This window comes from Schistocerca gregaria, chromosome 1, assembly GCF_023897955.1.
Source record: "Schistocerca gregaria isolate iqSchGreg1 chromosome 1, iqSchGreg1.2, whole genome shotgun sequence".
Taxonomy (NCBI): Eukaryota; Metazoa; Arthropoda; class Insecta; order Orthoptera; family Acrididae; genus Schistocerca; species Schistocerca gregaria.
The window spans coordinates 10444631-10472016 of NC_064920.1; the positions used below are offsets into that span (position 1 = coordinate 10444631).

Consider the following 27386-nt stretch of genomic DNA (forward strand, 5'->3'; position numbering starts at 1 on the left):
AGGCAGACAAGTCAGCTGTGGCTAAATATTCTATTGATACAGAGCATTCCATGAGCTACAGTGATGTGAAGATTCTAATGTTGGAACCACGACAGTTCCTGTCATGGGGTTGCCGCTGGAAATGTGGCAGGAATAACGTGAACGGCCCGCGAACAAACAAGATGGACGAACGGGAATGGTAGGGAAAGCACGACGACAGACAACCGAGCAAGACACCAAGAGAAACAACAAAGTACTAAGCAACGGGGTCACAAGAGACAAACTCATGAATTCAAAACAACGCCCACTTGTAAATGGGAAGTAAGCGCACGCAACGTAAACAATGTCTGTAAGCGAGATGTCAACTACATCAAGGCGAATACCAGACTGCCTCGCTGAGTGAGATGCAGCCACCTAAATACACGACAGGGTATATTGTTACTAACCACCAGGACCACGTGCTCCACAGTGGTGCCCTCATGTTAGACTCGGGCCCAGGAGCACGCGTAGCCACGGCTTACGGCGCGACTGCTGCAGCGACCTCTAGTGGTCATCGAGTTCCATGCCGTCTGTTGCAGATTAGAAACCTGCAGTGCTCGGTACCAGATCCCTTCCCGCTGCAACTTGCACGTAGAGGCAAAAACACCTCAGACGGTGCCGCAGTCAGCGGCAGAAGGGAGAAGACCCAGGCTCGTCAACTGCCGTTGTTGGGGAGGAAGGGACATCCGAGGTGCCTGTGATGGCTGACCCAGAGGCCAGGGCATCAGAGGGAGCATCCATTCACCTGAAAAGGAGGGGGGGGGGGGGGGGGGGGCAGCGGCAAGCATGTAGGGAGACAGCAACCAGAGGCAGTGGCAGGAGACTCGAGAACCACGTCTATACCCGAAGGAGGTAGTAGAAGAGGAGGCGGCGGCGGTGGGAGTCCCGCCGGGGTACGCGGGTGGGGGGGGGCTGGTTATGATGGCAGCGCTCATACTCTTTTGACGTCGGCACTGCCGTCACAAGCTGCGCATGGGCTGCGACAACCGTGGCGGGCTTGCCTGGTGATGCACACACACAGTGCACCCATGGTAGTGATCAATATCGCCATCGTGCCGTCGACCCAAAACCTTCATGGCGGGACATACCTCGATGCCCGTGGTGTATCAAACTGAGCACATGATGTAGAAAATCTGGAGGGATGACTACCTGATGGGCATCCGACTCTGTGGCCAACAGAAGGACATCATGAACAACGAAGAGCCTGTGGGACAGGTGGTGCCAGGGGCTGAAGTCAGTCTCCACCCGACAAGTAATATAGGAGGGCCAACTGTGGACCACACAGCAGAGAACTTGCTGCAAGATAGGGTCTCGGCATGTAGCCGTGGCAGTGTGAGCAGACATAAGAGCAGACCGTCCAGCGCATCCCATAGGAATCAATGTGAAAGCAGAGGACCACCTGTTGGTCAAATGCAGGATCGGGGCCTACTGAGATACGTGACAAATTGTCCGCATTAGCATGGTGGGTGGTGAGCTTACACTGGATGGTGTAAGTGTTAATTCCACAAAAATAACGCACAGTGCTGGAGATGCTGAGCCGTCCGCTTTGGAAAGTGACAGTAGGGTCCGAAAAGCGTAACTAAGGGTTTATGGTCCATCATGAGGGTGAACGTAGACGCAAGGAGATAGATGTGAAATTTTTCGTCAGCCAACACTATCACCAGGGCCTCCTTTTCAATCTGGGAGTAGTTCCGTTGCGCTGGGATTAATATCTTAGATGCATGGGCGATGTGCTGTTATGGGCCATGGGTATTCCGATGTGTGAGGACTGCCCCAATGCCGTATGCCGGCCCATCAGCTGCCTAAACCAAGGGGCGGTCCGGGGAGAAAGTAGGAAAGCAAGGGGGCTGACTTCAGCATCATCTTTAAATGGAGAAAAGCCTGGTCACAGGCAGGAATCCAAGCAAAAATACCCCTTTGTGACGCAAATGATTGAGGGGTTGAGCAACAGAGGTAACTTGGGGTAAGAACTTTAGGTGTTTTCGGGCAAGATTACCTATTACTTAGAGTTAGGACAAGGAATGGCCCCAATGGACGCGACATTGCGATCTGAAGGGCGAATGCCATCTTTGCAAAGCCAGTGACCTAAGTATTCCACTTCTAGTTGACAACAACAACACTTGTCCAGTTGACAGCGTAAAGCTGTAAATTGCAGAGCGTGAACTAAGGTGCTGAGGTTGCACAAATGTTCTGGTGGGAACGCCTGGTGACCAAGATGTCATCCAGATAATTCACGCAGGCTGTGTAAGCTGCTCCACAAACCGCTGGAAAATTGCCGATGCCAAAGAGACACCAAATGGAAGGCACTTGTACTTGCATAAAGTGAAAGGTGTGTTGATAACCAAGAATTCCTGGGAATCGGCATCCAAGGGCAAGTGGTGGTATGCCTCAGCCAGGTCGATCTTAGAAACGTACTCACCCTCCCCCACCCCAGCACCCAAGCTTCGCAAGAAGGTCTTCCTGTCGGAGAATGGAGTAAGTGTCTACTAAGGACAGAGCATTGACAGTAGCGCCGAAGTACCCACACAGTCAAAGGGATCCATTGGGATTCCGTATGACCACCAATGCCCAAGCACTGTATGTCACAGGCTTGAGGACGCCAGCAGCCTGGAGCCAATCAAGTTCCTGTTTGACTGCTGGCCTTAAGGCCACCGAAATGGGTCTGGCCTGGATAAAGTGAGGCTGTGCATCCAGCCAAAGTGTGATGTGTGCCTGAAAATGTGAAACAGACCCGAGATCCGTTGCAAACAATGATGCAAAAGCCGAGCACAGATCGCCCAAGTCCTGAAAAGGAACAGCCATAGAAACGACCTTACCTTCATCGGAAATGGAAAAGTCAAACATTTGAAACACATCCACGCCAAAAATATTCGAAGCCAATGGATACTCGACGACAAATAGGTTAAGGAGCCGGGAAACATGTTTGTACATTGCCTGGATGGCGAACTGCCCACTAAGGAGAATGGAACCGTCACCGTAGGTGACCAAATGCCGAGAGGGAGGTGACAATGCAGGGAGCCCACACAGGTATGTTGTTGTTGTTGTTGTTGTTGTTGTTGTTGTGGTCTTCAGTCCTGAGGCTGGTTTGATGCTGCTCTCCATGCTACTCTATCCTGTGCATGCTTCTTCATCTCCCAGTACCTACTGCAACCAACATCTTTCTCAATCTGCTTGGTGTATTCATCTCTTGGTCTCCCTCTACGATTTTTACCCTCCACACTGCTCTCCAATACTAAATTAGTGATCCCTTGATGCCTCAGAACAAGTCCTACCAATCAATCCCTTCTTCTAGTCAAGTTGTGCCACAAACTCCTCTTCTCCCCAATCCTATTCAATACCTCCTCATTAGTTATGTGATCTACCGATCAAATCTTAAGCATTCTTCTGTAGCACCACATTTTGAAAGCTTCTATTCTCTTCTTGTACAAACTAAACTCCTGGAAATTGAAATAAGAACATCGTGAATTCATTGTCCCAGGAAGGGGAAACTTTATTGACACATTCCTGGGGTCAGATACATCACATGATCACACTGACAGAACCACAGGCACATAGACACAGGCAACAGAGAATGCACAATGCTGGCACTAGTACAATGTATATCCACCTTTCACAGCAATGCAGGCTGCTATTCTCCCATGGAGACGATCGTAGAGATGCTGGATGTAGTCCTGTGGAACAGCTTGCCATGCCATTTCCACCTGGCGCCTCAGTTGGACCAGCGTTCGTGCTGGACGTGCAGACCGCGTGAGACGACGCTTCATCCAGTCCCAAACATGCTCAATGGTGGACACATCCGGAGATCTTGCTGGCCAGGGTAGTTGACTTACACCTCCTAGAGCACGTTGGGTGGCACGGAACACATACGGACGTGCATTGTCCTGTTGGAACAGCAAGTTCACTTGACGGTCTAGGAATGGTAGAACGATGGGTTCGATGACGGTTTGGATGTACCGTGCACTATTCAGTATCCCCTCGACGATCACCAGAGGTGTACGGCCAGTGTAGGAGATCGCTCCCCACACCATGATGCCGGGTGTTGGCCCTGTGTGCCTCGGTCGTATGCAGTCCTGATTGTGGCGCTCACCTGCACGGCACCAAACACGCATACGACCATTATTGGCACCAAGGCAGAAGCGACTCTCATCGCTGAAGACGACACGTCTCCATTCGTCCCTCCATTCACGCCTGTCGTGACACCACTGGAGGCGGGCTGCACGATGTTGGGAAGACGGCCTAACGGTGTGCGGGACCGTAGCCCAGCTTCATGGAGACGGTTGCGAATGGTCCTCGCCGATACCCCAGGAGCAACAGTGTCCCTAATTTGCTGGGAAGTGGTGGTGTGGTCCCCTACGGCACTGCGTAGGATCCTACGGTCTTGGCGTGCATCCGTGCGTCGCTGCGGTCCGGTCCCAGGTCGACGGGCACATGCACCTTCCGCCGACCACTGGCGACAACATCGATGTACTGTGGAGACCTCACACCCCAAGTGTTGAGCAATTCGGCGGTACGTCCACCCGGCCTCCTGCATGCCCACTATACGCCCTCGCTCAAAGTCCGTCAACTGCACATACGGTTCACATCCACGCTGTTGCAGCATGCTACCAGTGTTAAAGACTGCGATGGAGTTCCGTATGCCACGGCAAACTGGCTGACACTGACGGCGGCGGTGCACAAATGCTGCGCAGCTAGCGCCATTCGACGGCCAACACCGCGGTTCCTGGTGTGTCCGCTGTGCCGTGCGTGTGATCATTGCTTGTACAGCCCACTCGCAGTGTCCGGAGCAAGTATGGTGGGTCTGACACACCGGTGTCAATGTGTTCTTTTTTCCATTTCCAGGAATGTATTTATTGTCCATGTTTCACTTCCAAACATAGCTACACTCCATACAAATACTTTCAGAAATGATTTCCTGACACTTAAATCCATACTCAATGTTAATAAATTTCTCTTCTTCAGAAACGCTTTCCTTGCCATTGCCAGTCTACATTTTATACCCTCTATACTTCGACCATCATCAGTTATTTTGCTCCCCAAATACTTTAAGTGTCTCATTTCCTAATCTAATTCTCACAGCATCACCCAACTTAATTCGACTACATTCCATTATCCTAATTTTGCTTTTGTTGATGTTCATCTTATATCCTCCTTTCAAGACACTGTCCATTCCATTCAACTGCTCTTCCAAGTCCTTTGCTGTCTCTGACAAAATTACAATGTCATCGGCAAACCTCCAAATTTTTTATTTCTTCTCCATGGATTTTAACACCTGCTCTGAATTTTTCTTTTGTTTCCTTTACTGCTTGCTCAATATACAGATTGAATACACGGGTATATGTCGCAATATTATTCCGGGAGATGGTGGCCCCAGTGTCAACCTGAAAACTGATATCCTCAGTGAAAAGGCAGAGTGTGAGGAATGGCTTCCACGCTGATGGGTCCTCCAGCAAGATGACCGATTGCAGAGCATGTACTGTATCCTGAGTTCCAGTATGGGCAGCATTGGAGCGAGTCAAGTGACTACTACAAACAGATAGGATGTCGCCCCCCTCCTCACACAGTGTGCACGTTTTCCAGCGGTGGGGGCAATCAGCATGAGAGAGTGTGGTAAAGCACTGTGGGCAAGATGGAAGGGAGCCACGTGACTGTGGTGAGGGTCAACCGGAGGCTCTGATACCACAGAGACGTCAGACAATGAGTAGTCGCGACGGCGCTGGTCTCTGTCGGCCGGGCCATGTCTACGTCGCAAGGGCGGAACGCGCCAAGACGCATCGATCAGCCCCACTTGCGGCCGCGCCACAAGACGCTCGTCAGCCTCCTCAGCAATTTAAAATGAGTGGACAATGTGGAGAATCTCTTCCAGCAAGGGCGATGTCTAACTGGCGCAGCTGCTGCTGTTGTTCCAGAAGACAGACCAAATTAGCCTCCATGCTAACAAATACTACAGTTTACCTCATGTTGTAACCCTGACAGGAACTAGTGCGGGGTTGCCGCTATGCCGCTAACGGAAACACGGTGGGGCCGATGGGAGTGGCCCGCAAACAAACAAGACAGACAAACGGGAATGGCAGGACAAGCACGACGACAAACAACCGAGCAAGACACCACGATCAACAACAAAGTATTATGCAATGGGGTCACAAGATACAACCTCACGAAATCATAACAATGCCCACTCATAAACAGGAAGTAAGCACACACTATGTAAACATAATGTCTAAGCGAGATGTCAACTGAATCAACACGAATACCAGACTGACTTGCTGAATGAGATGCAGCCAACTAAATACAAGACAGGGTATGTCGCTATTGGCCGCCGGGACCATGTGCTGCACAGTGGCGCCCTCACGTTAAGACTCGGGCCCAGCAGCACGCACAGGTGCGGCTTACAGCGTGACTACTGCAGTGAACTCTAGTGGTTATCGAGTTCCACGCCATCTGGTGCGGATTGGAAACCCACGGCACTCGGTACCAAATCTAACATCCATCTTTTCCTTTTGTGATTCTGTCTTCAAGAAAGCTATAGTGATTAGATTAGATAATAATTTAATAAATAGAGATAATGGTTTTAATTCAGACAAAGCATGGAATATGGCTCTTGGGATAATTAAACAGCACGGAAGTCGTCATGGTGCCATCCCCGCCACACATACATTGATAGGCGAATCGAATGTCTGATACCTTTGCCACAGGGGACACATCTGTATCTCTTTGTTGCTGACTAATGTCTGTAACTCACAGGCGCATACCACCGCAGTGGAGCATATAAGGCCAAGCTTGGCACCATGTCATCAGTCTTACAACTTACTCTGAAGATGGTCGGATGATATGCAGATGAAATATATGTGCAAGAAATTTTATTTGCACACCTGCATGCACAAAATTCAAAGGACTATTCATTACGCCACAAAAAGTTTACAATGCACATGACTGAAAAGTACCTGTACAGTATGAGACATATTAGGTATTAAGTCTTTTTTCAGCAGAATTTTGTATAGAAATGGATAAGAGAATTTGTATTGTATTTTACTATAAGAACAGAATACAGCATAGTGGACTTTTACAACATCAAGTACTGCTCTTGGTGATTCTTCTACAAGTGAAAAAGGATTTACAAATGCTATTATTATTTCAAAGAAGGCTGTTAAGATGTTGAAGATGGTGTATGTCCTGGAGGACCCAGCACATCATTGACAAATGAAATTGTGGAAAGAAGGAAAGAAATTATTAGGAATGGTCACTATATCACAATCAGAACAGACGCTAAGAAATTTTTGGGTAAAATGTGTTCCGAAATTGTTGAATTTCTAACAAAAACATAGACAAATAAAAGTTCCTTGGGAGTCACTAGACGAAGTCAATAAAGATGCAGAGCTAATGAAATAATAATGCCAGAGAAGGAAAGTTGCTACTCACCATCTACCGGAGATGCTAGGTCGCGATAGGCACAATAAAAAGATTCAAACAATGGCATGACAACCAAAAAGCTGTCTGTCCGCATGAACGGCCACCGACAAACTGTGGCCAAAAAACAAGTTGACCACCCTCTTGCTGAACACGCTGCCAAACATGATACCCCTCATCTCAATGACTGCTTCACAGCTTGTGCCATATGGATCCTTCCCACCAACACCAGCTTTTCTGAATTGTGCAGGTGGGAACTTTACCTGCAACACATCCTACGTTCCCGTAACCCTCCTGGCCTCAACCTTCATTAAGTCACTGTCCTCACCCATCCAGCCTCTTCCCTGTTCCCATTCGAGCACTACACAGCCGTCATTTCGCCACCACACCCAGTCTTTTACTCTCCTTTCCGCTACTTACCCCCTCCCCTTTCCACACCTTCTCTCCTGCCCTCCATCTAAACTGCAACATTTCACTGCCCGCCACTCCCACCATACTATCCCTCCCACTCCCTGCCGCAGCTTCCTCCTTACCCTCACCCAGTCACCACTCCCATCATGCACTGGTGCTGTTGCTCACAGTGTAGTTTCAGCTCTCTGAGACTGCACATGTGTGTGCGCATTGGGTTTGCGTGACTGTGTGTGTGCATGTGTTTATGTGTGTCTACTGCTGACAAAGGCCTTAATGGCCGAAAGCTATAATCGTGTGAATTTTTTATTGTGCCTATCGCGACTCAGCATCTCCGCTATATGGTGAGTAGCAACTTTCCTTCTCTGGTATTATTACATTCCATCCTGGATTTTCCATTGTTTGATTTTTGCCTGAGAGCTAATGAAATGTGTCATAACAATGAATGTCCAGATGTCATTTAAACTAAGGCTCAACTATCCTAGTGGAAACATTCTTGATTGCAAAGACCAAAAAGTTTAGTGAAACGACTAAATGACTGTATTTTTTTTATTTTTATTTTAATGGCATAAAGTACCACAAATCCTTGCCACAAAGTTGAATGCTATCCATCATAGACCCACAGCTGTAGAAGGAACAATATGGCTTCAGAAGTAACAGATAAAAAATTAGATCTAATTTTTAGCCCCTGCAAGTTGATAGAAAAGTATTGGGAGCAAGGTAAGAACCTGGTTATTGTATTCCTGGATATAGAAAGAGCCTATGATAGTGTTTTAAGAGATAAGATCTAGGAATGACTGAGGAAAAAGAACGTGCCTGAAGGACTAATAAGAAAAATTCAGATGTTGTACAAAGAGTGTACTAACTGTACAAATTGGGGAAGGACGATCATCATGGTTTGAGAACAAGAGTGGAGTTAAGCAAGGAAGTGCACTGTCTCCACTACTATTCATCACTGTTATGGATACTATAATGAAGAACGTCAAGGAGAAGTCAGGTGATTTGGGTATAAAATGTGTTCCAAAATTGCTGAATTTCTAACAAAAACATAGACAAATAAAAGTTCCTTAGGAGTCACTGAAATATTATGGCTGTACTATGGAAAAGTGTACTTAGGGAAATTGTACACTAATTTCCCTAAGTAGTACAAAACAGCATTTGAAAAGCAGATCAATTAAGGTTTAAAGTAAGACATGAAAATGTAAAGAATGACAAAAGTAGTCAGCATCTGGTGTATCTGACGTGTACAGAATACATGTGGAACATGCGATTGTTTCTATACAAGTCAAACTGGTCAGAATTTTATACGTAGATACAAGAAAGACATCAGCCAAACAACAAGACTGCTTTCGGGCCATCATTTCTGAAGCACAAAAGATACTGCATGTGATACTGAAAATACTATGAAAAATTTACACACAGCACCCACAGGAATGAAGTTAGAGATATCCAAAGCGTGGGAAATATATAATATGGAAGATAAAGGAAGCAGACAAACTGGTTAACAAACAGTCTGAATTTCGAATTTAAATATTAATTATTCACGATTCAGTACATCAGTTAACTGACGGCATATCAGCAAATTGTGAAATAGTGGAACAATGTCTGAGACCTTTATTGAAGCTGTATTTAGTTATAACATTATGATCTCTGGAGAGACAGAGTATATGAACACATAATAAACAAATGAAGATGACTGTGAAATTTTTGTGCATAAACAACTAAAGATGCAAATCAAATTTTAAATGTACCAAAACAATTGTAATACAATCAAACATCGTTTGTTATTTCTATCTGCTGTAAAACAAATGTATTATGTACAGTGAAACATTACAAATGCAGGTACACCATAAATGAAAGATTACACTACTGTAATCCGTGCCCACAAAATGTTTGAAAATTTTGAATTTCACATTCTGTTAACACTCTTGTGCCTTCTAATGTATGTAATGGTTTGAGATTGAATGAAAATGTTCGAAGCCAGTCACTAATAAAAATTTTACATGCAACTCTGACAGAAACATTAACTAATAAATTACGAATATACTGGGTTGTTGATCCTTATACCAATGCAATACAGGAATTACTTAAATTCCATGGGTGGTTGTTTCAATTCTGTCTACCATATTTTGTGATCAGCAACAATTTAGCTCAGAAATTCATTATGTCTGCTACAGTATCACTCAAGGAAATTCAAAACACTGGTCACTAGACTGCTTTTGAGGTAGTTTCAGTATTCTCTAAGTATTTCACAAACACCACTTCCTGGAACTTGAGGAACAGTAACATCTGTTTTTGTGTACCTTTGCGTCAAATAACTACACCAAGTAGTTAGTGATGATGGAGGGTTGCCCTTTTGCACTCCATCTTTAAGATTAGCACAGTCATCTTCAAGTCATCTAACCCATTTCTTTACCATTCCCTTCATCAGAGAAAACTTCATAACGTTCACAAACCTGCTTGTGAATTTTGCTGCCTTTCATGTCTTCTACACACAGAAAACGAATCACTGTAGATTTCATAATCAATAGGATTTTCAATTAATGAGGGCATTTGAAATAAGCACAAACAAATGTAAATACAAAGAAAAGATTCTCTTATGATGTTTGTGGGTAACCAATAGATGCAGGTACATAGCACCACCAGCAACATCTAGAGATGGTATTCACTTGAAAAAAGATGCCTATTACCTTATTCACCATTCTCAGAGTTGCAAAACAACAAAATTAAATTAGACACATGAGTATTTATGAGTTTTTCACCTTTGAACACTCCATCTTGGTCAATTCCAGCCTCATCTAAACCCTGTGCATTGATAAAACGTACTCTTATAACTCCTTTCAGTGCTTGCGATGGAAGCATAGCTAACTGCCTGTATCCATCCTCAACAATTCGAGATCTGTGAAAAGTAAAATGATTCCCATATTAGTTAAATAAATTATCACATTTAGAAAATAAAATACATCAAAACAAAATATTCATAAAACTATTGGAACACACCGAATTATGCCACCTTTTTGACCAACAACTGAACTGTCATCCATATGATCTTCTTCTTATTTTCTTATTCTCTGGCTCTATAGGTTCATTCTATATCACTCATCCGTGCCAAATGGCTCATCCATCTAGATTTGGCTGATTTCTCATGACTGTACTTCCTCCACCTTCCTCTTTCAGAGGTCGTTCCAGTAATTCTTCGGACCATCTTTCCCTCAAAGACATTTAACATACTATCTTTTGAGTTTAATGACAAAGTTTCCGAGGCATATGTAAGCACTGGTCTCGTAAGTGTTTTGTAAGCAGTTAATTTGGTAATACAAGTTCTCTGACGTAAACAGTTTTTAAGGCAAAATAGGCTATGCTACTGTTATTAATGTCTATTTAATTTTGTAAGAGGTGTCATTCGAGTAGGTGGGGGTCAATTGCGGATATTTAAACTCCTTCACTCTCTCAAAGTGTAGTTGCCCAAAGTATTGAGTGTAACATGTTGTCCTTACATGCTTTCCCAGGAGGCATACACTGAGGTGACAATGTCTACAGTTACCGCAAACAACAGATTGGCAGACGGCCTTCACTTAACGACCACAAGTAGGGGCATTTGTGAAGAATTGTCAGCGCTTTCAGATGAGCAATACTGCATGAAGTAACTGCAGAAATCAACACGGGACATATCTGTCAGGATAGCGGAGCAAAATTTGCCATTAATAGGTTGTGGCAGCAGATGACCAACACAAGTGACTTTACTAACAGCACGACACTGCTCGCAGTACCTCTCCTGGGTTCACGACCATATGGGTCCAACCCTAGATGACTGGAAAACCATGGCCCTGTGAAATAAGTCTCGATTTCAATCGGTAAGAGATGATGGTAGGGTTTGAGTATGGTGCAGACCCCACTAAGCCGTGGACCCGAGTGGTGGTGGGGTCAGTCATGGAAAGATTTCTGTAGTAGTTGGTGTTAGAGATGCAACTTTTTTTAGATTGAGTCAGCTGATAGGTATACGTGCTTAAAGGAAGACCCTGTAACTAAGGGATCACCTTCCGAGGATGTAATGTTTCCAAGTAGAGAAGGAATTAGCATATTTCATCAAAATATAAGAGGTATTAGAGATGAAGTTAGTGAACTGCTTATGGATGTTAACTCTGAAATTATTGGTTATATCAGAGCACCACTAAAATTTAATCTGCCAGGAAGTTTCATATCAGCACACACACTACTGCAGAGTGAAAATCTCATTCTGGAAACATCCTCCAGGCTGTGGCTAAACCATGTCTCCGCAATATCCTTTCTTCCAGGAGAGCTACTTCTGCAAGGTTCACAGAAGAGCTTCTGCAAAGTTCGGAAGATAGGAGATGAGGTACTGGCAGAACTGAAGCTGTGTGGATGGGACGTGAGTCGTGCTTGGGTAGCTCAGTTGGTACAACAATTGCCTGCGAAAGGCAAAGGTCTCAAGTTAAAGTCTCAGTCCGGCACACAGTTTTAATGTGCCAGGAAATTTCATATCACTACTTAAATAATTTGACAATTCAGAGGCTTCTTTTACCAGGATACAGATTAGCTGGCTGTTTCTCAAGGAGTTCCTTGTGTGTTGGGGGAGTGGCTATGTATGTAAAAAACAGTATTCCATTTGAGCCCGTGTGTACCACGACACTGCACTGAGCAGATATTTGAATGTTGTGCAGGGGCAGTTGAATTTAGTGAAACTAAACTTCTAATTGTTGTTGTTTATAGGTCCCCTAACTCCGACTTCAGAGCATCTTTGCTCAAGCTAGAGAGGGTTCTTGAGTCCCCTTCCAGGAAGGACCAGAAACTAGTTATATGTGGTGACTTCAATATTAATTTTGTATTTTGGTGCAAGCAAAAGGATGTTGGTAGATCTCCTAAATTCATATGATCTGATACAGACTGTTCTTTCCAACTAGGGTGCAGGGGAACAGCAGCACAGCCATAGACAATATTTTTATTCATTCTTCATTACTAGATGGGCACTCTGTTAGTAAAAGCAAGAATGGCCTTTCAGTAAAGGCAAGAATGGCCTTTCAGACTATGATGCACAAATTTTAATACTAAAAGGCTTTTGTACTCAAACAAATGTCATATTTAATTACAAACTATTTAGGAAAGTTAATCCAACAGCAATAGAGAATTATTTAAACCTTGTCAAGGAACAAGAGTGGCAGGATATTTATAGTGCCAATAACATAGATGAGAGATACAATGCTTTCCTTAACACATTTCTCATGCTCTTTGAGAGTTGCTATCAATTAGAACATTCTAAACGGGGTACTAGCCATAATAGGCAGCCCGGGTGGCTGACTAGTGGTATAAGGATATCTTGTAGAACAAAGAGGGAATTATATCAAAATATTAGAAGTAGTCACAATCAAGCTACAGTTGCCCATTACAAACAGTATTGTAAGGTATTTAAAAATGTTATTAGGAAGGCAAATAGAATAGCTAACTCACAGAATTAAATTAAAACCATATGGTCAGTTTTGAAGGAAGTGTCTGATCAGCAACACAAGGTCAACGATATAAAGTCAGTTCGTAGTAAAAATATGTCTGTTACTGATAAATCACATATATGTACAGTATTTAATAATTATTTTCTGAACATTGGTGGTGAATTAAAATAAAAATTTAGTTTCTACATGGAATTATATAACTCCATTGGAAAAAGCATTTTAATCATACAGTAATTTTTTCCGAGAGTATGCAGCTTTAGTGTATGATTAAATGATGATGGCGTCCTCTTGGGTAAAATATTCCGGAGGTAAAATAGTCCCCCATTCGGATCTCCTGGCGGGAACTACTCAAAAGGACATCGTTATCAGGAGAAAGAAAACTGGCATTCTATGGATCGGAGTGTGGAATGTCAGATCCCTTAATTGGGCAGGTAGGTTAGAAAATTCAAAATGGGAAATTGATAGGTTAAAGTTAGATGTAGTGGGAATTAGAGAAGAATCAAATAGGGTAATGAAGGAGTAGCTTTAATAATGAATAAGAAATAGGAGTGGGGGTAAGCTACTAAAACAGCATAGTGAATGCATTATTGTGGCTAAGGTAGACACGAAGCCCACGCCTACTACAGTAGTACAAGTTCATATGCCAACTAGCTCAGCAGATGATGAAGAAGTTGAAGAAATGTATGATGAGATAAAAGAAATTAATCAGGTAGTGAAGGGAGATGAAATTTTAATAGTCATGGATGACTGGAATTCGACACTAGGAAAAGGAAGAGAAGGAAACATAGCAGGTGAATATGGACTGGGGCTAAGAAATGAAAGAGGAAGTCGCCTGATAGAATTTTGCACAGAGCATAACATAATCATAGCTAACACTTGGTTAAAGAATCATGAAAGAAGGTTGTATACATGGAAGAACCCTGGAAATACTAAAAGGTTTCAGATAGATTATATAATGGTAAGACAGAGATTTAGGAACCAGTTTTAAATTGTAAGACATTTCCGGGTGCAGATGTGGACCCTGACCACAATATATTGGTTATGACCTGTAGATTCAAACTGAAGAAACTGCAAAAAGGTGGGAATTTAAGGAGATGGAACCTGGATAAACTGAAAGAGCCATAGGTTGTACAGAGTTTCAGGGAGAGCATAAAGGAACAATTGATAGGAGTGGGGGAAAGAAATGTAGTAGAATGGGTAGCTTTGAGGAATGAAATAGTGAAGGCACCAGCAGATCAAGTAGGTAAAAAGACGAGGGCTGTTATAAATCCTTGGGTAACAGAAGAGATACTGAATTTAATTGATGAAAGGACAAAATACAAAAATGCAGCCAGTGAAGCAGGCAAAAAGGAATACAAACGTCTCAAAAATGAGATCGACAGGAAGTGTAAAATGTCTAAGCAGGGATGGCTAGAGGACAAATGTAATGATGTAGAGGCTTCTCTTATGAGGGGTAAGTTAGATACTGCCTACAGGAAAATTAAAGAGACCTTTGGAGAAAAGAGAACCACTTTCATGAATATCAAGAGCTCTGATAGAAACCCAGTTGTAAGCAAAGAAGGGAAAGCAGAAAGGTTTAAGGGTCTATACAAGGGAGTTGTTCTTGAGGACAATATTATGGAAATGGAAGAGGATGTAGATGAAGATGAAATGGGAGATATGATACTGCGTGAAGAGTTTGACAGAGCACTGAAAGACCTGAGTCGAAACAATGTCCCAGGAGTAGACAACATTCCATTGGAACTACTGACGGCCTTGGGAGAGCCAGCCCTGACAAAACTCTACCATCTGGTAGGCAAGATGTATGAGACACGTGAAATACCCTCAGACTTCAAGAAGAATATAATAATTCCAATCCCAAAGAAAGCAGGTGTTGACAGATGTGAAAATTACCGAACTATCAGTTTAATAAGCCACAGCTGCAAAATACTAACACGAATTCTTTACAGACGAATGGAAAAACTGATAGAAGCCGACCTCAGGGAAGGTCAGTTTGGATTCTGTAGAAATGTTGGAACACGTGAGGCAATACTGACCCTACGACTTATCTTAGAAGAAAGGTTAAGGAAAGGCAAACCTACACTTCTAGCATTTGTAGACTTAGAGAAAGCTTTTGACAATGTTGACTGGAATATTTTCTTTCAAATTCTGAAGGTGGCAGGGGTAAAATACAGGGAGCAAAAGGCTATTTACAATTTGTACAGAACCCGGGAGCAAAAGGCTATTTACAATTTGTGCAGAAACCAGATGGCAGTTGTGAGAGTCGAGGGACATGAAGGGGAAGCATTGGTTGAGAAGGGAGTGAGACATGGTTGTAGCCTCTCCTCAATGCTATTCAATCTGTATATTGAGCAAGCAGTAAACGAAATAAAATAAAAGTTCGGAGCAGGTATTAAAATCCATGGAGAAGAAATAAAAACTTTGAATTTCGCCGGTGACATTGTAATTCTGTCAGAGACAGCAAAGGACTTGGAAGAGCAGTTGAATGGAATGGACAGTGTCTTGAAAGGAGGATATAAGATGAACATCAATAAAAGCAAAATTAGGATAATGGAATGTAGTCTAATTAAGTCTGGTGATGCTGAGGGAATTAGAGCAGGAAATGAGACACTTAAAGTAGTTTTGCTATTTGGGAGCAAAATAACTGACGATGATCGAAGTAGAGAGGATATAAAATGTAGACTGGCAATGGCAAGGAAAGCGTTTCTGAAGAATTTGTTAACATCGAGTATAGATTTAAGTGTCAGGCAGTCATTTCTGAAAGTATTTGTATGGAGTGTAGCCATGTATGGAAGTGAAACGTGGACGATAAATGGTTTGGACAAGAAGAGAATAGAAGCTTTCGAAATGTGGTGCTACAGAAGAATGCCGAAGATTAGATGGGCAGATCACATAACTAATGAGGAGGTATTGAAAAGGATTGGGGAGAAGAAAAGTTTGTGGCACAACTTGACTAGAAGAAGGGATCGGTTAGTAGGACCTGTACTGAGGCATCAAGGGATCACCAATTTAGTATTGGAGGGCAGCGTGAAGGGTAAAAATCGTAGAGGGAGACCAAGAGATGAATACACTAAGCAGATTCAGAAGAAGGATGTAGGTTGCAGCAGGCACTGGGAGATGAGGCTGGTACAGGATAGAGTAGCATGGAGAGCTGCATCAAACCAGTCTCAGGACTGAAGACCACAACAACAACAACAACAACAACAACAACAACATTGGAAAATGCATTTCCGAGATTGATGTCTGACATACTCATCTGTGATACAGACAAGAGGGAGATTGAGTCAATAATTAAATCAGTGAAGACTAAGGACTCTCATGGTTATGATGGGAGTGTCTAGCAGAATATTAATGTACTGTGCTGTACATGTTAGACCTGTATTTAGCCATACTTGTAATTTTTCCTATAGGAATGGTCAATTTCCTGAGCGATTAAGGTACTCAGTAGTAAAGCCGCTTTATAAAAATGGAGAAAGTGATAATGTAGATACTGTTAGACCTATTTCTATGCCATCAGTGTTTGCAAAATTTATTGAAAAGGATGTGTATGTAAGAATAACTGATTATTTTATATCACATGATTTTCTATCAAATGTACAGTTTAAATACTGAAAATGCTATATTCTCTTTTCTCTGTGAGGTAGTGGATGGGCTAAACAAAAGGTGTCAAATGCTTGGCATATTTTTTTTTATTTAACTAAGGCATTTGATTGTGTTAATCACAAAATATTGCTTCAGAAGTTGGATCATTAGGGAATACGGGGAGTAGCTCACAATTGGTTCACCTCTTACTTTAGCAACAAACAGCAAAAGGTCATTATTCACAATGTTGATAATGGCTGTGATGTGGGGTCTGAGTGGGGTACTGTCAAGTGTGGAGTGCCCCAGAGATCAGTGTTGGGTCCACTCCTGTTTCTTATTTATATAAATGTTGGCTGATGACATTAGCTTGGTAGTAAAGGATGTTGTGGGCAACATTGGCTCGCTTTGAAATAGTGCAGTATATGACCTAAGTTCATGGCTTGTAGAAAATAAACTAAGACTAAATCACAGTAAGACTCAGTTTTTTCAGTTTCTAACACACAATTCAACAAAACCTGATGTTTTAATTTCACAGAATTGGCATATGATTATTGAAACTGAACAGTTCAAATTTCTAGGTGTTCAGATACATGGTAAGCTGTCGTGGAAAGCCCACGTTCAGAATCTTGTTCAAAGACTTAACGCTGCCATTTTTACTATTCGAACAGTATCAGAAGTGAGTGATCATTCGACACAAAAATTAGTCTACTTTGCTTATTTCCATTCACTTATGTCATTTGGTATTTTATTTTGGGATAACTCTTCCCATTCTAAAAGGATATTTTTGGCTCAGAAATGGGTGTTCGGGCAATAAGTGGTGTAAGTTCACCAACCTCTTGTCGACCCCTGTTCATGAGTCTGGGTAGTTTGACATTGGCCTTTCAATGTATATATTCCTCACTGTCATTTCTTGTTAACAATATTAGCTTATTCCCAAGAATAAGCAACTTTCACTCAATTAATACGTGACAGAAATCAAACCTGCATTTGGATCGGACTTCCGTAACTATTGTGCAAAAAGGAGTGCAGTATACTGCTGCATCCATTATCAATAAGCTACCACTCGAATGTAAAAATCTTGGCAGTAATTCACACGCTTTCAAATCGAAACAGAAGAGTTTCCTCATGGGTCAGTCCTTGTATTCTGTCGAGGAGTTCCTTGAAAAATTAAGCTGGTTCTTATTGTATTGGTGATTTCGTTTACTTAAAACTTATGGATTGACTTTTTTGGGTACATAAACATTTATTTTTATCTGTTATTTCTTTTATGTTGTAATTTCATGTACTGACATGTTGCATGACCTTGGAGATTTGCTCCTCAGTTTGGTCCTACGGAACTTGATGGGTAAATTAATAAATAAATATATGTTACCACCCTTTACTCAGTAATTGGGCAAGAAACCAGCAATCTTTAGTTATTATCGAGTATGACTTAAACATCATCGCTTGATTGTTGTCTTTCATCTTTTGGCAAGTTTCACTCATATGGAGGACAGACAGTCCTTTTTAAATTAAGTTCTTAAACTAGTAAAATTTTACCATATGCTGAACATTTTCATACCTTAAAGTATCCATGCCCTTGATGAATAAACATAATAAATCAAATTCTACAGATTTTGGTATATACAGTCTCTATTTGAAATCCAATTTTCTTTACTCTTCAAAACTAAATATGATTTACCATAATCCATTCTACAATACTGTTATGAATTGTCCGTCCTTGGTCTATGGTTTTCCCCTTATCTCCAAATTATGGATCATCAGTAATGTCCTTCTTTATTCTTAAGGTTGGATTTCTTACTTCATTATTGGTATCACTTAATGATAAAAAAATTAATGTTGAAGGTAATTCCAGAACCTTCCATTCTTACCAAACCATTCATGCCCAATGGTAAGAGAGATAATACGCCAGGAACTACATCTTGCAAAGAGAGATAATACGCCAGGAACTACATCTTGCAAACCCTTTATATAGTTAATTTCAATTTGACATAACTGCAGAAATACTACCTGATGTATTCCACTATGTAATAGTCAACTTTCTGTAAGGAATGCTAGAGCTTGGTGATCTGTATACACTATTATTTTAGATCCCCAAATTAGATTTTGTATATTTTTTCATCCTCCACACTAGAGCAAGTAATTCCTTACCTGTTGCTGTGTAATTCAACTAATGTTTGGTTAGAGCTCAGCTCACAAAAGCTAGAGTATTACGTTGTGTTTTCCCATGCTAATTAATATCTGACTCTCCCTGAAACAATTCACACACTATTCCATACTCAGATGCACCAGTACTTAATAGGTTAGTCCATCTATGGGTGTTTTAAAATGGGTGACTGCTAGAGCTACTTTAATCTCGTTAAAGACATTAGACCCTTCATTACTCCCAACCCATTTACTTTCTTACTTCAGTAAGATTAATAACTTAGGATTATTCATAGATTGACCTCAAATGTATTTCATAGAATCCTGCTAGTCCCAGAAATGCTTTCAATTGTTTCATACTTTCTGTTTCTGTGCATTATTTTATAGCTCTTATCTTGTCTGAATCTGCTTTTATTCCACTTACGCTTACCAAGTGACCAAGAAACTTAAGTTCTTTTCTCCCCAAAACTGACTTTGACAGTCTTATAGTGATTTCTTTAATGCAAAACCTTTATAATATTCTAACTAGTAAATCACAATGTTCTCCCAACGTCTTCGACACTACAAGTATGTCACCTACACAGATTATTAGTTCTGTCAATAAATCCTTACCATCGATGGCTCTTGTGAATACCACGACTGAGGTACTTGATACAAAGTGTAATACTTTAAATTGGTATGACGTACCCTCATACCAAAAAGCAATAAATTTCTCTAAAGTCTCATCAAGTCTGATGTGCCAGTACCCAGGCACGACATCCATCAAGCTAAAATACTTTACTTCCTCGTTCATCATCAATATTTCATCTATACTGACCGGACGGTCTCTTTCAGGTTCTAAATAATTATTTACAGTATGTGCGTCCAACACTAGATGTACTCCCCCCATTGCTTCATGGACTACTAATAATGGGTTATTGAATACAATGGAATTCCTTTCTATTATTTCTCCTCCTAACATTTTATTAATCTCCTCTTAAAGAGCTGGTCTTATGCTCAATGATACCAGACAGGGTTTACAGAAAAAAAGGTGATCCATCTTTGATCTTAAAGCTACATATGAATTTACCAAGCCGATATCAAAACCAAGTAGCACCACCATACAGCCAAAGCTGGAACTATGAAAACTGTTATTGGGTTTATTGGCAAGAAATAAAAAAATATACTTATTTTGGCATTTTTGGAAATTCAAGCCCTGAGGGGTGAAATAGGGGGTGAAAGAGTTTTTGAAACATGTTGCTCTTGCAATTTTGAAGCTAGAATTATAAAAATTGGGGCAATTGGCCTTTCTACCAAATAAAAACACGTGCTTCAGAATTTTTGGAAATTCGACCTCTACAGGGGTTCAATAATGAATGGCAAGTTTCATGAAAATCACTCATTAGGAAAGAATTTTTAAAGCTAAATCTACGGAAATTTGTTGGGATCTCAGTTAGAAATAGTATTTTTGGAAATTCAACCCCAAAGGGGAGGTGAAAGAGGGGTGAAAGTTTAAACCACTAAGTACAGAAACTTGAAATTTTGATGTTATAAAGTTGGTATCATTTAACAGATTTTCTGAAATCCTACCCCTAAGGTGGAGCAATAGGGGATGAAAAGTTTTTGAAAAATGTTGCTATTATGGCAATTTTGAAAACTGCGCTACGAAAATTGGTATTTCACATCTCTGTCAGAAACAAAAAAATATGTGCTTTAGTGTTTCCGGTAATTCATGGCCCTAGTGGGGTGAAATAAGGAATGAAAAGTTTTATAAAAAACCATGAAATTTTGTATTTGGCTTTTTAGTTAGAAACAATAATATACATAATATACATATTTCGACATTCAACAGCTAAGGGGATAAAATTGGGGTGAAACCTTTTACAGAATTTTGAAAGCATTTATTTCACCACCTTAGTCGTGGAAGTTCCTAAAACACTGACACACATTTTGTTTTTTTATATCCAATCACGAAGCTAAATACAAATTTTTACAAATTTATCTTCAAAAATGCTTTTGTAATGGATCAGTGCAATAAAAACTTTCATCCCCTATTTCACCTATTTCAGCAGCACCAGAACTACTCAAATCCTTAGGCCCATCCCAGAGCCTCTCACCAGAGTCCATCTCTCTACTTACCCCTACCACTCCCCACACTCCCACCTTCTAAGTGCTACCTGAAGTCCATATACCCAACCAAGCCGGACGCCCCATTGTGGCCGGTTACTGTGCTCTCACTGAGAGAATCTCTGCTCTCATAGACCAACACCTTCAACCTATTACCTGGAACCTATCCTCCTATACAAAAGATACCAACCATTTCCTCAACCAACTCTCCACAGTTCCTTCCCCTTTACCACACGGTGCCCTGCTCATCACTATTGATGCCACCTCCCTGTACACTAACATTCCTAATACCCACGGCCTTACTGCTATCGAACACTACCTTTCCAGATGCCCTATGGATTCCGAACCAACAACCTCCTTCCTAGTCTCCATGACCAACTATATCCTCACCCACAATTACTTCTCCTTTGAAGGCATTACCTACAAACAAATGTGCGGTACGGCTACGGGCAAGTGCATGGCACCATCCTCTGCTAACCTACGCATGGGCCATCTAGAGGAATCCTTCCTAAAAACCCAGAATCCTAAACCCTTCATCTGGTTCCGATTCATTGATGACATCTTTGCTATCTGGATTGAAGTTGACAACACCTTATTCACATTCCTCCAGAACCTCAACGACTTCTCCCCCATTTGCTTCACCTGGTCCTACTCAGCCCAACAAGCCACCTTCTTAGATGTTGACCTTCACCTCAGAGATGGCTACATCAGTACATATCAAACCTACTAACCACCAGCAATACCTCCACTTCGACAGCTGCCACCCGTTTCATACCGAGAAGTCCCTTCTGTACAGCCTATCCACCCGTGGTCGTTGCATCTGCAGTGACGAGCAGTCCCTCTCTAAATATACCGAGGGTCTCACTGAAGTCTTTACTGACCATAATTATCCTCCCATCCTTGTACAAAATAAATCTCCTGTGTCTTATCTTTCCAGTCTCCCACCACCTCCCAAACTCCCACAGTCAGGCCACAGAGGAACATTCCCATCGTAACTCAGTACCATCCGGGACTGGACCACCTGAATTACATTCTCTGCCAGGGTTCGGTTACCCCTCGTCGTGCCCCGAAATGAGAAATGTCCTACCCACTATACTTCCCACCCCTCCTACTGTGGTATTCTGCCGTCCACCAAACCTGCACAACATACTTATCCATCCTTACACAACCCCTGCTCCCAATCCTTTACCTCATGGCTCGTACCCCTGTAATAGACCTAGATGCAAGACCTGTCCCATACATCCTCCTACCACCACCTACTCCAGTCCGGTCACTAACTTTATCTATCACATCAAAGGCAGGCCTAACTGTGAAACCAGTCATGTGATTTACAAGCTAAGCTGCAACCACTGTGCTGCATTCTATGTAGGCATCACAACCAACAAGCTGTCTGACCACATGAACGGCCACCGAGAAACTGTGGCCAAAAAACAAGTTGACCACCCTCTTGCTGAACACGCTGCCAAACGTGATACCTCTCATCTCAATGACTGCTTCACAGCTTGTGCCATATGGATCCTTGCCACCAACACCAGCTTTTCTGAATTGTGCAGGTGGGAACTTTACCTGCAACACATCCTACGTTCCCTTCATTAAGTCACTGTCCTCACCCATCCAGCCTCTTCCCTGTTCCCATTCGAGCACTACACAGCCGTCATTTCGCCACCACACCCAGTCTTTTACTCTCCTTTATGCTACTTACCCCCTCCCCCCTCTGAAACACTTCACTGTCCACCACGCCCACCATACTACCCCTTCCCCCCCCCCACCCCGGCCTCCTCCTTACCGCCACCCAGTCACCACTCCCATCATGCACTGGTGATGCTGCTCGCAGTGTAGTTTCAGCTCTCTGAGACTGCAGACGTGTGTGCAAGTTGCACTTGCGTCTGTGTGTGTGGGCGCGCGCACGTGTATGTGTGTCTACTGCTGACAGAGGCCTTAATGGACGAAAGCTATGATTGTGTGAATCTTTTTACTGTGCCTATCACAACTCAGCATCTCCACTATACGATGAGTAGCCTCTTTCCTTCTCTCAAATAACAATTTTCGTAGTTCTAGCTACTACAATCCCTTTTTACACATGAACAATGGATGTAACAAATTCCAAACGTTATTACAAGAAAAAGAATCTGTGCAGACCATATACATTCTACATGAGTGAAGCAGCACGCATTAAGCCAGTTTTGTATAAATTAAAAAAAAAATTTTTTTTGCTCTAATATATGGGTTGATAAATGCATGAAGCAAAAGCAGTGTACACTGTAGAAGTAATTATAAAATAGCAATATTTTTACTGAACTAATACATATGATATTTAGACTCTGAAAATGACCAAATGTACAAATAACAATTAAATTAACTTTAAAATTATTTTGTCTTATTTTATGAGTGGAAAAATGCCTCGAGAAACTGAGAAATTTACTCTTCAATTTTTATGAAGCATTTAATTGTCTTTTGAAGTCACAAATAAGGAACTTTAGGTACTAGAATAAATTAATTTCTTCTACCTTTAAGTGTATACTATGCAGAGTTTTCAGCCATTCTAAATTCCACCTATGATGAGGGCTGTTCCAAATGTACAAATAGCAACAAATATTTTGTTGTAGTTTTTAACACAAATACTTTGATGAATTCAAGGTATCTGATTCTAAATTTTCTATTAGTTCAGCACTGTCAAGAGAGCAAATAATTTTATGTATACAGGCATAATTTTACTCAGCAGATTTGTTGTACTATTTATACTTTTGAGTTAGAAATGTAATTCTTATATTATAAAGACTAAAAACAATAACAGTGTCCCATGACAGCCAGCAGACATATCATGTGTTTATACCGATTGGAAAGCAGCTTGTCTCTACACATATTAAGACCACTAGTATGCTGTATTCAGTGCTTTTTTTTCTATAAAAAAAAAAAAAATAATAATAAAAAAAAAGTTTGTGGGTACTCCGACATTCGATATAATGCAGTGAAAATTACTCATAACTGAAGCATGGGATACCGTCTGTGTGCTTTTAGCCATGACATCATCAACATCATCACGGTAGCGGGACCGTAGAGACACCTATCAGTGGCTCGGCGTTCGAGTGTACGCACATCCGTTTAGCACTACCATCGGCCACTATTAGCGAGGGAGGGCTCTACACGCTTGTCGGACTGGCTGCCAGCAATTCAGTTGTCGAGAACAGTTGCTGCAGCTTCAAAATGCTTGAAACAGTCAACGACATCCCTTTTCCCACCAAAAACTGCACTGGTATCATTCGTATTGCAATTACCAGCACAGAAAAATGAAATAAAACATAATCCGATACTCCCAAACTTTCTACATCACTCTCTTTTTTTACTTTCACTCACACAAACATTTTTTCAAAGTTAAAGGAAATGTGAGAGAAAATAATCAACATAAACAATATATTCAAAGTTTTATTTGTTGCACGACAAAAACATTTCTCAGGGTAATAGAAATTTAATTTAGGAACATTAGGAATTATCAACATGACTGAAAAATGAAGAGTTATGGTTGCTGGACTTTTAGTACTTAGATGATGGTAAGCAGAGAAAAGGCTAAGCACAGAAAAGGGCAAGCACATTCACGGCACCTACAGGCTGGGTCCATTGCCACAGACAGTCTTATAAACAAAACTCTTATTTATTTTTCAGTCTCAGTCCACACAAATGGTACCACCACACAATTCTAGAAACTTCTTATACGACACCCACCTACAGAGCCAATCTGCGAGTGGTAAACCAACTGAGTGTAGCCGCAATGTTCGATTTACCTCTTGTAGATGATGTCTATAGGTGGCTGTTATTAAACAACTTTCTCGTATCACCTGCTGTTGATTTGTTACCAAGTTTCAACTGGTTACAATATCATAAGTGTAACATCACATGACTGACATATATAATGAATAATTCCATCCATAACTTGAGTTTCACTTATAGCTATCACAATTCATAGTCTCTTTTATTTTTGGTTACATACCGATGAATTGTAATTAATGTAGCCTGTGGTGATGCACAAGCAGATTCTGTAAGACCTAACACAGCCTTTTCATTTGCCACATATTTGCGGAACAACTGTACTCTCTCATCATGTGGGATAATGTGTGGCATCTTCTGGAGAAGGACCTGAAATAAGCAAACATAAAAACTGCACAGATTCGACTTAGGACATTGCAAACAATTATATCTGTGGCAGTAAAATCAGTACCTGAGTAGTTTTCTTTCCTTTTTCCAAATCGTTCACAAATGAACCGACCCGCAGTTCTTTAATCAGCCAGTGATTGTCAGGAGTATAGTTCCGTCTGCAGTCTCTCCGGTACAGCACCATTAACAAGGTATGAGCCATTTGGAAAAGCTGGTTGCCATTTAGATTTTTTACATCTAAAACACATGATTATAAGTTGCTATTTATAGTATAAAGAGCATTAAAATAAATAACCTAACATCTACATTTACTCGACAAATATGCTTATCTCAATCTTACAAAATTACAGTTCCGCTCTGCAGTACAACCACCAACATAATTATTCAGGAAAAATAATGAAAAATGACTCTCTCACTAGCACTTCTTGTGAGTCTAATGATATTAAGATAACCACTTTGTGACAGTATAATGTAACTGCATATTTATAATATGAAGACTAATTTGAAATCAACCTCCAGTAAAAATGTAGCTTCTGAATGAAATATTAGTGTTCTGATACCAGCCTGGAGATACGTGGTTGCATTCCTGTTCCTCTTACTTCTCACAGTCTGAGTTTCAGGTCAGTATGTCATGAACAGTATGAGTAGAAAGACAGCTGACATTGTCAATCTGCCCACAGAATGTGCTGCACACTGGTTAATAAATACGCATCTAGCACTATTTAGTGCAAACAAGAGTCATATAGACGAAAAAGTTAATGTGCACTAGGGAAATAATTACAACAACATTACTGAAATTAAGCTCTTCTGTATTAAGTGAATGTATAATTAAAACATACCACAATATGTTGCAATAAAATTACACTAGTAAACAAAACTATGCAGCACGTTACCTGCCCTAATTAAAAAATTAAAATTGAAGTATTATGAGCTCTCTATAACATAGTGATAGTGACTTTTAGTTATCACAGGATCTTCACAGAGAGTAATAAAATGGAGTGAGTGAGACAGACACTCTTATTTTTACCAGGCTTACAAAGAAGGGGATTACCCCACTTCAGGACACCATTATCACACCTGAAGGCAAATGGCTTCACTTTCAGAATGTGATCAGAAAAAATCAGAAAAAAAAGCCGACCTCAGGGAAGATCAGTCTGGATTCCGTAGAAATGTTGGAACACATGAGGCATTACTGACCCTACGACTTATCTTAGAAAAAAGGTTAAGGAAAGGCAAACCTACGTTTCTAGCATTTGTAGACTTACAGAAAGCTTTTGACAATTTTGACTGGAATACTCTCTTTCAAATTCTGAAGGGTTCAGGGGTAAAATACAGGGAAAGAAATGCTATTTACAATTTGTACAGAAACCAGATGGCAGTTGTAAGAGTCGAGGAACATGAAAGGGAAGCAGTGGTTGGGAAGGGAGTGAGACAAGGTAGTAGCCACTCCCCGATGCTATTCAATATGTATATTGAGCAAGCAGTAAAGGAAACAAAAGAAAAGATCGGAGTAGGTATTAAAATCCATGGAGAAGACATAAAAACTTTGAGGTTCGCCGATGACACTGTAATTCTGTAAGAGACAGCAAAGGACTTGGAATGGACAGTGTCTTGAAAGGAGGATATAAGATGAACATCAACAAAAGCAAAATTAGGATAATTAAGTCTGGTGATGCTGAGGGAATTAGAGTAGGAAATGAGACACTTAAAGTAGTAAAGGAGTTTTGCTATTTGGGGAGCAAAATAACAGATGATGGTCAAAGTAGAGAGGATATAAAATGTAGACTGGCAATGACAAGGAAAGCGTTTCTGAAGAAGAGGAATTTGTTAACATCGAGTATAGATTTAAGTCTCAGGAAGTCGTTTCTGAAAGTATTTGTATGGAATGTAGCCATGTATGGAAGTGAAACATGGACGATAAATAGTTTGGACAAGAAGAGAATAGAAGCTTTCGAAATGTGGTGCTACAGAAGAATACTGAAGTTTAGATGGGTAGATCACATAACTAATGAGGAGGTATTGAATAGGACAGGGGAGAAGAGAAGTTTGTGGCACAACTTGACTAGGAGAAGGGATCGGTTGGTAGGACATGTTCTGAGGCATCAAGGG

At 41.3% G+C, this 27386-nt stretch overlaps 1 protein-coding gene across 1 annotated transcript in view; it reads right to left on the reverse strand.

Annotated features, from left to right (window-relative positions):
• The window catches only part of LOC126323250 (ubiquitin-protein ligase E3B), a 280679-nt gene that overhangs the window by 108848 nt on the left and 144445 nt on the right, over positions 1-27386 (reverse strand). The window contains exons 9-11 of the mRNA XM_049994667.1: positions 25342-25514; positions 25114-25259; positions 10593-10729 (exon numbers count right to left, since the gene is read on the reverse strand). Coding sequence (XP_049850624.1) covers positions 10593-10729; positions 25114-25259; positions 25342-25514 — 456 coding nt within the window. The remainder of the gene's footprint in view (positions 1-10592; positions 10730-25113; positions 25260-25341; positions 25515-27386) is intronic.